The sequence below is a fragment of the Sus scrofa genome, chromosome 3, assembly GCF_000003025.6.
Source record: "Sus scrofa isolate TJ Tabasco breed Duroc chromosome 3, Sscrofa11.1, whole genome shotgun sequence".
In the NCBI taxonomy this organism is placed as follows: domain Eukaryota; kingdom Metazoa; phylum Chordata; class Mammalia; order Artiodactyla; family Suidae; genus Sus; species Sus scrofa.
The window spans coordinates 91,740,492-91,757,190 of NC_010445.4; the positions used below are offsets into that span (position 1 = coordinate 91,740,492).

Sequence of the window (16,699 nt, forward strand, 5' to 3'; positions counted from 1 at the left end):
TAAATGAGTGAGAAAGTTGTATATCTTTGTTTTTAAAATATGCAATACAAGACCTTTCATAAATGATGACGTGTCATTTTCAGCAATAAATTAATTTCCATTTCCCCTCTCAATTCTCTCCTTTCAAATGCTCTTGCATTCCTCTTCGTTATTAATACATCACCTTTCTCTTAAAGAGATAAATCAATATGTCTGATTTGCAAATATCTGCTTCATAGCATTAATTCTGGTAGCCATTTGTCAGCACCGAAAAAGTCAACAAATGTGGATCATATGTATTTTTTTTAATGGGTAGGTCATCTTCAATTTTGCCAACTCTTTGCAGTAATGTTCTTGAGATGACCAACAAGCCTCCAGGGGAGAGTATGATCAGATCCAGAGACCAGAATCAGACAAGCAAGAAGGTTAATCCAAGCAAGTTTGTCAAAAGAGGCAGGAGATCACTAGAGAAGGGGGGCAGGAGGAATCTGGGAAATTCAGCTACGGCTTCCAGTGGTTCCAACAGAGAACATGGAGCATTAGGCAGCAGATGACAGGCCAGCCTGCTCAGGCAGCAGTGGCAGTCCCATAGGGACAACAGGGACCCAGACAATGAAGCTGCATCTCAGTACCCAAGAGAACTGGGGGAAAGCAGAGCATGGGCCAGGTTTTAGGGGAACCAGGAAATCAGTCAAGGTCTCACAGAAATGGAATACAAGGCTGGACCATGACCAATAATTGTGCCTGGACACAGTGCTAATGTTTCCTGTTAGGTAAATCTTATCATTTCCTTGGGTAAAAGATAAAGGATCTGAGTCCTAGAGACTTCAACTAACCCCTTGAGACTTAAAAAATAGTCCAGCCAGGACCTGAACCCAAATCCTCTAGCACCAGAGCTTCTAGTTTGAAGCTATGCTACACATCCCGTCTGAAAACAGGACCAGAGCCCAATTGTTAAACCAGAATATTAGGTCAAAACAGAATCTGCTGCCAGGCTAATAAGGCTGAGATCTTTAAAATCCTGCCTTTGGGCTCATTAAATTCCCCCTGATTGCTAAGGAGTCTGGTTTCCATGGAGACCAAGGCAAGTTTGAACTGAATATGAGTTAAATAGTCCCAGCTTTGAAAACAGGGGAGGAAAGAAACCAGGCTCTTCTACTGTCTCCTGTAATTCCTTACCCAAGATCATCTTACAGAAAGAGAAACTGAGGATCTGACAAGGTAAATGAACAGCTCAGTACCATCCAACTAGTGAGAGCGAAGGCACTTAAATCCAGGGTCCCTAATCCTAAGTCTTAAGGCCATTTCGTCGAACCATAGCTTATTACACACACTCGCATCTAACTCCAAGTCTGTGTAATTCTATAACTAATCAAATTTTTATTTAATGATTTGGAAAGTACATGTTAGGATATTTTCTAATGATGTATGCAGAGATGCTAATTCCCAGTTAATAAGGACCTATAGTTAATAGAAACCTCAATATCAGGGAGCCTCAAAAGTCAAGAGTCTTTTTATGTATTAAATGTAGTCTACTTTTCTCCTTATCTATCCCTGGACACTAACTTATCCCAGAGTCATCAGGAGGAAGGATTTCTTATCTAAGAGGCTAAAAAAGGCAATTAAAAATGTTTTAAAAAATGAGCATGGGGTGTACATATCTTTTTGAATGAAAGTTTTGTCCTGATATATGCCCAGGAGTATGATTGCTGGATTATACATAGTTCTATATTTAGTTTTATTATATATCTATATCTATCTATATATGAATGACTGGCTCACTGTGCCAGACAGCAGAAATTGACACAACATTGGAAATCAACTATGCACTAATAACATTTTTTTAAATGAAGAAGAAGACAAAGATTTAGTGCAAAGCTTATATTATGAGAAACCAATTAAAAGATAGAAAAAGGAGTTCAAGTTCAAACCCTGAGTCTTGGCTGCTAGGAAATGTGCTTCGATCCCTAACCTAAAACCACCACTGCCAGCATCCCTGCCCTAAATCAAATTTGCCTAAAACATCTCAACAGGCCATTCAGGGCATGGTATGCACTGTTTCTGCCTCAGTTCACAAACTAAAAGAAAACTGGTTCACACAGCCTCAGAGTTGATCATTCCCTGCTATGGTGGATTTTTAGTGGAACAGAGATGAAGAATTGCATTCTTGGTTAGCATGTGTGATGGAGAGGGATGTCTTTTTTCTACCCGACTCTTCTCAGTTCAGTGGGTTATGTAGCAGTTCTTAATAACTGCCCATTAGTTTGTCCTGAACACTACTATAAAGTCAGGGTGATAAGAGGATGATAATAAGGGCCACCTCTGTTCAGGGAGTGCCACCTTTTCTTACTTCCTGTTTCAGCACCTGAAAGTGGCTTCTAATTGCTTAGACATCAAGTCCACCCTTCTCTACCTAGCTTTAAAAGTTCTTGAGATACTGCTTCCTCCTTTTAGTTCTAAGTTTCCTCTGTGCTCCACCTCCCACACCCCTCCTGTGATCTAGCTACACACACTCCTCTAGTTCAGGCCAATAAGCTCTAAGCTGACTCAGAAATTTGGTTTGTTCTCCTTCCTACAAGAATTCCTCCATGACTAATCCAATTCATATTGCTATCCCACCCCCTGAACTCTTTTAAGACACCCACAGTCAATAACACACAGTTTAGCACTAGACCTATCTGAATATTTGTCTATGCTACTCTTAGCTCCTCAATTCACCCACAAACTTCCTGCAGACACGGCATAGTCTTTAGTATCCTCTCTTAGATGGGTGGAGGTTTATGGAAGGAGGTATATAGCCCAGTACAAGAAAAGTGAGCATGCACACAAGGCTGATTTAAGAAAAACAACCCACAGACACTCTTGAAGATTAATGAAAGCACTAATGAGGTTTAGGACAATTGAGCCCTGGAGCTATGGGATCAACTGTCCAGGACAGCAAGTATATTATCTAGTTAGGTGGCAGGACAGAGCGAGACTGGTTCCCATCAACTGAAAGGACCTCGCTAAGTTCATCCTGGTGGGAGAAGTACCCATTTTCATTATTGTAACCTTAAGACTAGGGACAGTAGGGCATGAAAGGTGTTAACACCTTCTCAGAATGTAAAACTGGCTGTCGAGAAGAAGGACTGCAAGCCAGTTACCTTTCTTTAGAAGATCCATTTGGAGAAGTTAAATTTGCTGACATTTTACCTCAGGCCTTTACCTGTTTTTGAAGATAAACTGCGGTTGAGTGAATCAAAATAATTTCACAGCAAACAGTTATTTGACCAAAGCAAACCCATTGAGACATAGAGCTTCTAGCTGATTACCCACTTCCAGCCTCCATCAGACATGAATTTATTGATCAAAGGGGAAAAATGAATTGAAAACTAAGTGTTCATCCGAACTCCATTTCCTGAGTTATCTTGGGGTTATAGAGAGTTTCAGCTATAGAGTTATCACCAATAATCCATCTCACTAGATGGTCACTAGATCTTTTTAAGAGTCTTTAACTCAGAACTGCTGGAATAATTTTAGCCATTTTTTCCTCTGTGTTTTCTTTTCTGTAAAGACCAAAGATTTCAATGTGCATCTATAGACATTTATAGATGTCTCATAAATAGAGTGGCTTTGAAAGCTCATATATTGATATTAAATAATGTACTTGTACTGTTCTCAGGACAATCATAAATCCTTCCTTCCTTCAATTAGATAAAATGCTACTCATTCATTAAGAGCGAGCCAGGTTGTTGCCCATATAAAGTCAAACCAGCTAAGCGTGATGAACATGGCTAGTGAATGATTCTTTGTCATGCTCATTTTTTGATGGTACATAACACATTGCCTAGCCTGATACAATCAAGCATTTTATACATGCCAATCCCTGTGTCAACATTGAGTTTTTATTAAAAAAAAAAAAACATGATTTCTACCATCATGCCACTTACAATCTGAGTGAAGGGACAGTCATTGGATAGACAAATAAACACAAAATACTACATGGTTCAGAATTTTGATGAGTGCTAGTAAGGGACAAGTGCTAAAAAGAACATGATTATACAGGGAATAAATCAGGAACCTTAATTTAGACTGGCAATCAGGGAGCTCTCCTCTGAAGAAATGACATATATACCTCAACCCTGAAGCACGAGTTGAGGTTGGCCAGGTGAGGAGCAGGTGGTGAGTCTTCCAGATAGAGCATGTGCTTATGTGCCTGCAGATGGGAGACTTAGTGCTCTGGAAGAATTGAAAGAAAGCCACTGGTGCTCAAGGGAACTGGGGAGGGTGGCAGGTGATAAGCATTCAAGAGTAGGCAGTAAGGAGTATAAAGATTTCACTACATGAAAGAACTATAGAAAAGCAAAGGACTAGAGTGATCTTATTTTTTTTAAAGAATGCTCTGTGTGCTGTATGGAGAATGGGTTTGAAAAGGACAAGAGTAAATGTGTGGAAAGCAGTGAACTAGCACAGAAATCTAGAAGCAAGATAATGGTAGCCTGTTCTAGAATACTATCAGTAGAGGTGGCAGAAACTGTATGGAATCAAATATTTTTTGACAACTGAATCTAAGAGGACTTTAGATGGACTGCAAGCGGACTGCAAGCTGGGAGTAAGGGTGAAGAAGCCAACATTAACATCACATTTCTTTCTCTCTTTTTTTTTTTTTTTTTTGGCTTTTTGGGGCCAAACCCATGGCATATAGAAGTTCCCAGGCTAGGGATAAAATCTGAGCTACAGCTGTGGGCCTACCCCACAGCCACAACTACACCAAGTCCAAGCCGCGTCTGCAACCTACACCAAAGCTTATGGCAATGCTGGATCCTTAACCACTGAGCTACAATGGCAACTCCTAATGTCACATTTCTAACAAACAATTGATAGATGGGAGTGCTATTTATGAAGAAGAATTGAGAAGCAGCTTGGTCAAAGCAAAAGGAGAAAATAGTTTAGTTTACTATGTCAATGAGACATTGAGAAAAGGATAAGTGAAGTAAACTTTAGTTAGAGATAGACTAGAGAAGTCAGAAGTAAGTAAAAATCTAGGAGTTGTCATCATATTGAAATCACATTAAGCCATGGGAAATGAGACTTTCCAGATTGTAGAGAAAAAAGGCAGAGGCTCAGAGTCCAGACAGAGGAGGGGGTGCGAATAACAGAGCAACTAAAAAGGAGTAATAAAGAAAGAGGCAGAATAGTAGAAAGTGCAACTGGACAGAAACTAATAGAAGAGAGAGACTGGCAGACAGCACTGAAGTCTCTAAAAAATAGAATTTTAATTGTTCATTAGATTTATTGGTTGCAAGTTGGTGGGCTTGAAGCATGATAAAAATAATTTCAGTGGAGAGATGTAGAATGAAAACAAATTGGGGCATCTTCAACAAATCGAAGATGAACAGGACATAGAAAACAAAGGTGGCATTCTGCAGACAATGCTTTCTAGAAACTTTACCGTAAAAGAGGAAGAGAAACAGGGCTGAGCTACAACTGGAGGCAGACTTGGAGTAAAGAGAGACAGCAACCATCAGTGAATCTGTAAAATGTGAAATTCAGTACAAGTTAGTGCTTGCCTTAGTTTAGGTGCTCCAAATATCTGAGCAAGGGCTTAACAAGTAAGTAGTTTATTTTACATTCAAATCCAAGGAAAGAAATTGGATAACTAAGAGAAGAGGAGGAAAAGCCAACTCAGCAATGTATCATCAAGCAAAGTGGGTTAAGGATCAGTGTTGCCACAGTTGTGGCATAGGTCACAACTGCAGCTGGGATCTGATCCCTGGCCTGGGAACTCCATATGCTGAGGATTGCCCCCCCCCAAAAAGAATGTATTATCAGCTGATTACCACCATGAAATCAAGGCCCAATTATGCTAGAAACCATCTAGGGTGTCATTTAGAACACAGTCAGAATTGTTCACCCAAAGGAATGGGAAAGTTCAGCAACAGAAGAATTGTCTTACGGGTACTAACGCCCCAGTACCTCCTGATTTGCCTCATGCTTCAGAATGGTTGAGTGTATTCCTATAAATGTCCCACTTAGAGATGGTAGAGAAGTCCAGGAGAGAAAATGAAAGATACCCAGTGTAACTGAGGCCAGTGTCTGCTAAATTAAATCTGTAAGTAGCTGGTTGCTATAGTAACCACTAGAGTAAAAGATGGAACAAGAGAATGGGAGGCAGGGCACAGAGGCATCTGATATAAAGTCTACCTTGATATTCACACACTCCACCTCTTTTCCAGTCTGGAAAAATGAAATGGCTTTTGTCTAGTTTATGCCAGAGCTGGCACATACAATCTCCTGATTCCTAGCCTCCAGACCTCCCTGCTTCTGTTTAAGATTAATTACTCCAAGTAGCTATGATACCTGACAAGTAAATTAACTAAATAAGGGTTTTGATAATTCTTGGTGACAGTAGAGGAAATGTTTTAGAAACATCAACCAATTAACCTAATATTTTTTGAGCACATACTGTATTCCCAATCTGTACAAAGTAGTACAGCTTGTCAAGGAATATTAAATATGGTCCTTGCTTTGATGTCTCATTAAAAGCATACTTCATAGACACATGGAAAGAGATCTAAAAATAGCAGAAGGTTAGATATGATTAAATAGCAAATGTGGAGTAGGACTGTGTCAAGCTAGGAAAGATCCAGTTACGGCAATGTTTCTGTTGGGAATGAGCAGAATCTCAAGGTGATGAGGAACAAACATGAAAGCTATTTGTTTTCGTTAAAAACTTCAAACTCCAAATGTTAACAGAAGCTATCTCTGGTTAGTGAAAGTAGAGGTGATTTTCACTTTCTTCTGTGGATGTGTCCATATTTTTCATAAGCCTCACCATAAATATGTACTACTTTTATATTCAAAAAATACATATTTTTAAATAACCAAAGGATGGAGAGCAACTAGAACCCTCACACACTGCTGGTGAGAAGGCAAAATGGTTACAGCCAATTTGGAAACAGTTTGCTCGTTTCTAATAAAGTTAGACATACTCGTACCATCAACCCAGCAATCCCACTTATGGGTATTTACCCAAGAGAAGTAGAAACCTGTTCCCTCTATTTCATTCTCATTCTCACTCTCTGACATACCACACAAACTATACACATTTTTTTTTATAATCACAAAACCTGGAAACAACCTACATGTCCTTGAATGAATAAGCAAACTATAGTATATCCATACAATGGAAGGCTACTTAGCAATAAAAAACAGTGAATGACTGATACATACAAAAGCATGTAAGAATCTTAAATGCACTTTACTGTGTGAAAGAAGTTGCATAATATATGATGGCACTGATGTGACATTTTGGCAAAGGTGGTACGAACAGGAAGGAGAGGTGACTACAAAGGGGCAAGACAAAGTAATTTGCAGGGTGATGGAACTGTGCTGTATCTTGAGTGTGATGGTGGTTAAACAGCCGTATATGCTTGTGTTACCTCAGATCTCTACACGAAACAGTTTATTTTGCAGTGTGAAATTTTTTTTAAGTAAATAACACAAAAAAATTTTAATAAAGCATGCCAACAGCACTTTCCCACAAGTGAAAAACAAAGGGAGACCATCACCCCCATTCAGTGCAACAGTTCTGATACCCATTTTGAAAATCTCCTAAGTCAAGTCCTTGGTATTAAGGGCCAGTCACCAGTGGCCAACTCAGTAACTCATTCTTGTACTGATTATCTTCCCTCCATCTACGTTGCATTCCCCCTGTCCAAACTCTCTGAACTCATATTATCAAATATACTACCTACAAACCAGCCTTTATCTCAAACTCTGCTTCCTGGGGAACCCAGGCCAAGAAAAGCAGGCCTTGGGAAAGATCCAACATATCTCTGGAAATTTCAGCTCTAGAGATTTACGGACCATCTCTTGAGAGTGATGGCATCAGTGACTTGGCTCTACTAACCTCCAACATCTTCCCAAGAGAGAGTCTGATGGGCCTAGCTTAGGTGTATGCATACTCTGGGGTCAAAGAGTATGGAACTCATGCCCTCATCTCAACAGAATCATTTGGAGAAGAGAAGAGGCAGTTCTTCAAAGAGTACAAGGAGGTTGGAGACAGGAAATGATTTAGGAAAATTCTGTTACCTAATTGCAAGCTGCTTTCAGATCATGTTAATTTATCTTTTCTTTTTTTATTATAGTTGATTTACAGTATTCTGTCAATTTCTGCTGTACAGCAAAATGACCCAGTTATACATATATATACATTCTTTTTCTCATATTTTCCTCCATCATATTCCATCACAAGTGATTAGATACAGTTCCCTGTGCTGCACAGCAGGATCTCATTGCTTACGCACCCCAAATGCTATAGTTTGCGTCTACCAACCCCAAACCCCTAGTCCATCCCACTCCCTCCCTGTCCCACTCCCCCTTGGCAACCACAAGTCTGTTATCCATGTCCATGAGTTTGCTTCTTTTCCATAAATAGTTTCCTTTGTATTAAAAAAAAAAAAAAAAAAAAAAAGGTGTGCACTGTGGCCTACTAGCACACCTTTGTGCCTGAGGTATAAGCTTCTTTTCTCTAAGAAATCAGTAGCTTACTAGACCCTAGTTAGAGCCTTAAACTAGAAAACATAAGCATGATTCTGGTATGTTATGGGATTTTCTGACAGATTTTTCTGAAAGCCCAAAATCAACATTTTGTGTTTGAAAAGCTTGGACTCTAGCAATTGTTAAAATCGCCAGCTTCATGTTTTACTCACTTTCATTTTGTCTCTCTCTAGGTTAATATCCAACACAGGTGTTAAGCATTTGCCGGCTGTTCACAAGATTCAATCTCTACAAAAGGTTTTACTGTAAGTTTAAAGAATGGTTTACCAACTCTTTACTCAGTAGCTGATCTGCCCAACAGCCTCTGAGTCTGCAATATGCATTGTTTAGACTGCATTGTCCAAATATGGTGCTCTGCGTGAGCAAGTATCTTTGCTTTTACCTGAAGACCAGCTAATCTCAGTTGGGAGAAAGTCAGCAGGCTTCTTAATAAGAGAGTTGTCAACAAAGCCAGCTTGTAGCAAATCAGGAAGTCTCTCCTTTCTTCACTGCACACCTTACGCTCCTCCCCCTATAACTCCCTCTCTTCCACCATCCTCTCCTCTTCCCTCTAGACTCCCAGGCTGCCTAGGCATAAAGAAACCACAGTGTGACAAACTCACATCAAAGTGTTAATGATCATGTATTTGATATAGTTGCCTTTTCCCAAGGTATCTGTATTTTGAAAGAGGGGGAGAAAAGGCAGTGTATAACGGCAAGTTTATTTTCCATAGTGTTATTTGAAGAATCTGGACAGACCCAAAAGGAAGAGGTAGGGAAGCAATGCAATGCGCTAACAAGAAAGGAAGGAAGAAGGAAGGTGAGGGGGGCGGGGAGAGAGAAAAATAGAGACACTCACTCAATTTTGCAAATTGTTTCAAGCAGTTTAATCCTTTTATATGTTAGATCAGACCCAATAAGGAAATTTGAGAGGATGAGGGGTGCAAACAGAAAAATGAGACTCTCTTCATCCTTTCAGTCATGAAGAGAAAAGCCAATGATAACATTTTCCTGTGACCCAAGGAGAAAAAGGAAAGAAACTAGCTGTAAGCAGGGGACTGACATGGAGGAAGATGAAGGCCCAACTAAGGTGGATGGAGAAGTTTGATATGGAGATAAAAGGTCAGCCTAAATGTCTTTATCATAGTGAGCAGGTGGAGGCAAAGATAATAAAATGGTATGTTAGAACCTCAGCATAATTGAATTAGCTAAGAAACCTTTCAGACAGGGAAGAGACTGGATGTCTGCAAATTCATTTTTAAGAAGAACTGATAGGAGTTCCCTTGTGGTACAGTAGGTTAAGGATCTAGAGTTGTCACTGATGTGGCTCGGGTTTGATCCCTGGCCCAGGAGTTTCTATATGCCACAGGCACAGCCATCAATAAAGATCTGATATACTAAATTAGATATCACTTATTCCCCAAACTTTGAGTTCATCATCCTTTAAAAGAGTAACTATTCCAACATTACCTCAGCTAAAGACCACACCATGCCAAGTAGACTAAGTGTGGGGAGGTGACATGAATGGAGCTGACATAAACATCTAATTTGTCTGTACTTTCTCCTAGAGACATTCAAGATAATATAAACATCCACACTGTTGAAAGAAATTCTTTCGTGGGACTAAGTTTTGAAAGTATGATTCTGTAAGTAAAGAAAAAAAAAATCCAGTGGAGTAACATTGGGCTTTTCATTTAATGACTTCTTTCTCCTAATGGTACACTCCTTTTTTGTTTGGATGACCTTGGCATTTCACCATTCAAATTTCTCTTTGGTTCTATGTCTTTCTCTCATTTCCCATCTTTACATTTCAGAATCACAACATGGAGCCATGTTAATAATTTACGATTCTGTAGTGTGATTCAAGTATTTAAAATTGCTCTTTGAATGACGGTCTCCTGTGATGCAACATCTGTTCTGAGGGACAGAATAGCTCATGCATCAATAAAGCTAGTTATTGCCTGGCAAGGCTTTTGTCATCCAAAGAAAAAGACAAAGAAGACTTCTGAATTAGGCAGATATGGATATTCCTTCATAACCATGCCAAGCAACTCCTGTTCAGCCCCATGCTGAGCAAAGATGACTTCTCATTTTCTTGGAACAGTCATGTTTTTTAATGAGGTTGAGTTCCTCCCTCTGACTTTTGGGAAAGTTTCTAAATGCATTCTGCATTGTTAATGAACTACCTTTTAATGGTTTGTGCCTGGAGCCTGCATGGCCATTTATCCACTTCCCAAGACAGCCAAGAAACAGGGCACTAAGGGTTACCAAGGGTTTGTGGGATCCATGTTAGATGAACAGAATGACATTTGGAGAACATGTAACTGCAACCTTATCTTGCAAGGAAAGTATTTTATCTTTACATTGCACAAACTGTTGTGTTTGTGTGCTTTAATATGCTGCTATGCAAAAAGGTAAGTTCTAGTCTAAAAAGAATTTTAGTCATTTTAATAGTAATAATATGGTTTAGAGACCAAGCTGCACCAAAAAAACAAAGGAGGGGAACAGAGAGAAATAGCAGGCAAATATTAAGCCATATTGAAGAATAAATCTAAGCACAGTATTTGATGTAGTTTTTTTTACAGGGAATAGAAAAGGTTTGAAAGAGACTAGCAGAGAAATAGAATATGCCAAGGAAAAAATAAAATCAAAAGCATGTGTTCAAGAGTACATAAGATTAAGACAAAAATTGTCGATAATATCCAATCCTTTCACTTAATATGCTCATGGTAATTGTAATCTTTGTGTATGCGAGCGCATGTGCACATGCATTGGAATAAGTTGATGGGGGCAAGAGAAGCATGAGAGAGAAAAGGAAAGCAGAAAAAACTAATTCAAATACAAGAAACATGAAGTTCCCATTGTGGCTTAGTGATAACAAACCGGACTAGTATCCACGAGGATGCAGGTTCGATCTCTGGCCCTGCTCAGTGGGTTAAAGATCTGGCGATGCTGTGGCTGTGGGGTAGGCCAGCAGCTCCAGATCTAATTCGACCCCTAGCCCAAGAACCCCTATATGTCACAGGTGCAGCCCTAAAAAGACAATACATATATATACATATATATCTGTATCTACATATATATACACACACACACATATACATGCACACATTATGAAATATGTAAAAAATAAAAGCCATCATTCTAAGCATAAAGAAGAATGAAGGTGAAGTGATGGGAGGGTTGAGGGAAAGAGGGTAGCTGAGAAAAGGTGGGCCTTCAAAGAAGAGAGGGATTTAGCCACAGCCTTGGAAAAGGACAAGCAGAGGAAACAGAATCAGCAAGGCCAAGAAGGATTTAAAAAAAAAAAAAAAAAAAAGATAAAAGTGAACTTTTAGAAAATGGTGAGTACCAGAGTAATACTGGCCTGCTGGGTTGTAACACAAATACCACAGCACAGGGATTCCTGGTATACACTATGGAGGGGGAAGATGAGTGATAAATGTAATCAGTTGTACCTGGATGCTTGTGCTTCTTTAAATCTTGCTGTAAACATGGGTCATTTTAAAACATAGTGATTCAAAATTCGTTCATGTTAAAATGCAGCAAGTTTATTAATAGAATATCTTCATACAGAATATATAAGTGGGAAACTGGAATTAATATAATGTTAGATGTCAATTATCTCAATTTTTCAAAAGTGGGTGTGTGCTAATAGCATTCTCAGTGTTGCACATTGACACACATCCTTTCTGTCCAGGACATAAGAAAGAAGGCAAGCCATCCTGAGCTACACAGTCCTAACTCTTCCCAAGAGAAGGAAAAGAACTGGAGGAAAAAAGAACCTTTAACAGTTTTGCAAACTCGAATCTACAAAAGAAACTCTCCTCCCTCATAGCTGCTCTCCACAGACTCCTGTTCACTGACATGATGTGGTTCCCCAGAATTTAGAACACACTCTCCTAGCAAGCAAGGACAGCTTTCTTCAGAGTCAGTACTTCTCAGACAGGTCTCTAAAGAATAAATTCCCCTTTGTGAAAACAGGATTTTTTTTTTTTTTAACCTCAGATGGTCCTTAATTCAGAAATAATAGAATCAGAAGATCCTTACACACCACAATTCAAGTCTCCAGCTGTCCTTAGTTTGGGTGCTTTGTCTGGATGCTGGAGCACTTTCGCCCCCTAGGGACATGCAAGGGTACTGGGGGGAGGGGAAGCCTGGCAAACCGGCTCTGATGCCTGGAAAAGCTTTCTATGCCTTGACATTTTTCAAAATCCTAAAGCCCTGATCAATCAATCTCAAAAAAAAAAAGAAAAAAAGCCCAACAATGAAGGATCATCAGACACTTCGATAGCAGCTCAGAGGGCGATGAGGAATAAAAGCCCACCAAGAGGATGCCTCTGAGTCCTTCCCCACCCCCACACTGCCCCCATAACCGGAAAGTCTGAACAGGGAAGAACCTGGCTATGGCCCACCAGCAGAAGGGACTAAGTCAGAAGAAATACAATGAGCTTACTTGTGTGCCAGCTCCCAGCACACCCCACCACAGGAACCGCTCGCTTCATGTGCATTTCCTCCCTTCCTCACTTGGCTTCCATCTCATGCACCTGCCCCTCCCTGAGCTTTCATGGGCCAGGCCTCCCAGCACCTTCATTCTTTAGGATGAGGGCAGACTCTACTTCTAGAGCCTTCTGAGCCCTCACTGAGTGACCACACTAAGGAAGGGACAAAAAAAGCTAAGGAAAACCATGATCCAGTCATTCCTTAGCTGACACTCTGCTCTATCATCATCATGAGGGTGCTTTTAAAATCAGTGCTACGTCTCTTAAGAGAAAAGATAATAAGTATCACCTTCTCTGGTAGTAGTTTGAGAGTCCTACTGCCTAAACCCTGGAGCAGGAAATTTGGGCATAAATTTGTTTATTGTATGGTGATCTATTGTTGACATGGAAAAATGCCACCCCCTCTCCATATGATGGTATTTATTGATTAAGGAGATCCATAAAGACAAAGGTCTATTTTGAATACAGTAATTCTTTTTTAAGTTAGTTTGTATTTTATTTAATCATAGCAATATCCATTTGTAGGACAAATTTGTCAAATTTGACAAATATCTATTTGTGCAGAAAATATTATTTAGTCTATGAAAAAAAGATAGATCAAGCCCATATGGATATGCCTACCACTTCTGTTGGATTAAGCCAGATACAGCCCATGGGCCAACTCTGGTCCATGACCTGGGACTGGCTTTGACAAGTGAATGTTTTGATGATAGGAAACACAAACACTGAGCCTAAGTTAAGCAAAATATTATCCCCAAGAAAAGAAAAAAATTAATTCACGTCCATAGTATATTACAAAAAAATTGCACTCAATTATTAATATTATATTTTATATTTGGTCAGTAAAGATTTTGTGGAAACTGTTTAATAAGTACCTATATAAAGTATTTATGTAGTATTCTCCATTTTGCCTCTTGGCCCACAAAATTTAAAATTTACTATTGAGCCCTTGACAGAAAAGTTTGATGACTCATGCTTGATCCAAAAGCCCCAGGGATCCACATCCCACAGGTTAGGGGCAGCTGCCTCCAGGAATTTTCACTACCCAGGGATAGGCTAGCAAATCAGTCAGGAGGCTGGATTGTGCCAGAGACATGTGGGTGGTGAAGGGGCAGGATTTGGGGTACACGCTACTTCTTGGCCATCAGAATCCACGAATTTGTCACTAATGTTGTAAAAGATTTGCCTTGCTCCTCTCTGGAATTTTTAGCGAACCACCTTTCAGGAGGAAGAAACACACACACACAGTTGTTCTCCTGTGATTTGACGCATCTTGAGCTACTCATTGTAGCGCCAGAAGCCGTCAAAGTCCTCAATGCACAGGAGCTTCCTGGGTCAGCTTATGGAACAGTGTTATTTGTAAACCCACTGAGCCCGACAAGGAAAAGGACCTGACAGCAAATCAAGAGCAAGTGATCAGAGGCTCTTCGGGCTAAGCTCTCCCGACCTTGGATTTCTGCTGTTTTCAGATCCACCCAGGAGCATAGCAATGCAGAGCTGTCAGCCCAAGGTGTCCTTGAGCTCCCCTGTCCAGGCAAACCTGCTCACTGACCTTCTTTGCACCATCAGGATGACTGTTCCATATCCAGGACTATCACCCGCAGAGCCTCCTCCAGCCCCCACTCACACCGCCTCACCCTGACACAGCCCACAGTTTCTGTAATTGATTTCTCTGCCTTTCTGGCTTAACCCAGAGCCACCTCCACAAACCTCCAATAACCAGGTCCCTGTGGGTCACAGGAGATGTTCAGGTTGTCTGACAGCTTAATTAGATCACTTTTTGATGACAGCCAGGCCTGCTGCTGTCAATGAGCACGGGTGAGAGGCTTAAGACCTTAAAGAAAGGTGATACAAAATGTTCTTTCTCTGTCTCATAAATACTTGTTCAATAATGGTATGACTTCTGTCCTTCAGAACAGGGAAGATCTTTGTAGATTCTCCCTGCATTGTCTCTGCCCATGAATGATGTGTACTGAGTCCTTACAGGATCCAGGCTTCTATGCCTAAGTGTGCCTTTTCAAAAATTTCAGGGAGTTCCCACTGTGACTCAGCAGTAACAAACCCGACTAATATCCATGAGGGTGTGGGTTCAATCCCTGGTCTTGCTCAGTGGGTCAGGGAGCTGGTGTTGCCATGAGGTATGGTGTAGGTTGCAGATACGGATCACATACCACATTGCTGTGGTGTAGGTTGCAGATACGGATCACATACCACATTGCTGTGGCTCTGATTTGACCCCTGGCCTGGGAACCCCCATATGCCATGAGTACAGCCCTGAAAGGAAAAAAAAAAAAAGCAAAATTTAACTTCACCGATTTCTCTGAGTAAGAATACTTGCACATAATGCAAACTTGCAATGTTACAGAATGTTATACAGTGATAAATTAAGTCTCCTCCTCACCCTTATCCCGGAACCTTAAGGGCAGTATTTCATTTATGCCACTAACCTGCACTGCCTGACCTTGCCCCAGTGCTTCCAATTATGAAACCCCTGTATCGTTTGCATCTGACATTATTGGTTTTTTAATGGGTCTTTTATTTCAGATGGCTGAGTAAGAATGGGATTCGAGAAATACACAACTGTGCATTCAATGGAACCCAACTAGATGAGCTGTAAGTAGCCCTGACTATTCTTCCAGGCCATTTAGAGGGAAATGGCTCTTATAACAGTGATGTTTATGTGGCTTTGTGTTTTCATTCTTCTTTCTTCGACTCCATCCCCAGGAATCTAAGTGATAACGATAATTTGGAAGAATTGCCTAATGACGTTTTCCAGGGAGCCTCTGGACCAGTCATTCTGTGAGTAGCTTCCCTCATTTTCCAGATGCTAGAGAGCAGGATCTACAAGTTAGAAGTCAACATTCTCCAATTCAGAGAGACTTCCCAGACAGGACTGCCAATTAAGATCAAATTTTGTTTGCATCATCTAAAAAACTTATAGGACAATTTAGGGATGATCCACCTTCTAACTTTCAATAACGTAACAATAATAACAGCAGCTAACATTTAATGAGATCTTATCAAGTCCCAGAGAGTGCTTTAAAAGCTTCAGGGCACATTTCCTAATTTAATCCTCACAATATCCTCTGTGGCAGGAACTATTATTATTCCCATTTTAGAGAAGGAAAAACTTGCTGCCCTGGAGAGATTAATTCACCCAAAGTCATGGAAATTTTAGAGCACAGATTTAGCACCCAGCTCGCCTGACTCATATTATAGACTCTTAACCCCTCTGCTGAACCTCTCTTCCCTCAAAGAGAAAGCACAGTTCTCCATCCTCACCCTCAAGGTCCAGGAGTTTCCCTCCATCCAGTAAGATACACACATACATTTATTTTTGGTCCCCCTTCGTCTCAATTCCAGATCTCTCAGGATGCACTCAGTGCTTCTTAGCCCTGCATCAGCACCTCCCCTCCTCCTGCTGTTTCCTCATGTCTATTTCTTCCCACCCCCAAGAGTGACTCTTACCTTTCTCTTCTTATCTGCCCTTCCACAAGGGTCATGCTAATGCCCACCTCTTCCCTGGCAATCTCAGCCAACAGTGAATTCTTCCTCCCGTGACTCCCATGGCCTTCACGGCTGCAGGGGCCCAAAAAGTGTTTTCCTTGCTTCTAAGCAAGACCTACTACAACTTGACAAATATGCTGCAAGAAGAACACAGCAATTCAGAAGGAAGGAGTCAGATGCAACAAGAAACA

General features: G+C 40.5%; 1 protein-coding gene across 5 annotated transcripts in view; it reads left to right on the top strand.

The window, feature by feature from the left end:
* FSHR (follicle stimulating hormone receptor) overlaps positions 1–16,699 on the top strand; it is a 168,020-nt gene that overhangs the window by 133,256 nt on the left and 18,065 nt on the right. For all 5 annotated transcript variants that reach the window (XM_021085884.1, XM_021085883.1, XM_021085881.1 and 2 more), the window contains 4 exons: positions 8,694–8,765; positions 10,068–10,145; positions 15,546–15,614; positions 15,726–15,800. In XM_021085884.1, coding sequence (XP_020941543.1) covers positions 8,694–8,765; positions 10,068–10,145; positions 15,546–15,614; positions 15,726–15,800 — 294 coding nt within the window. The remainder of the gene's footprint in view (positions 1–8,693; positions 8,766–10,067; positions 10,146–15,545; positions 15,615–15,725; positions 15,801–16,699) is intronic.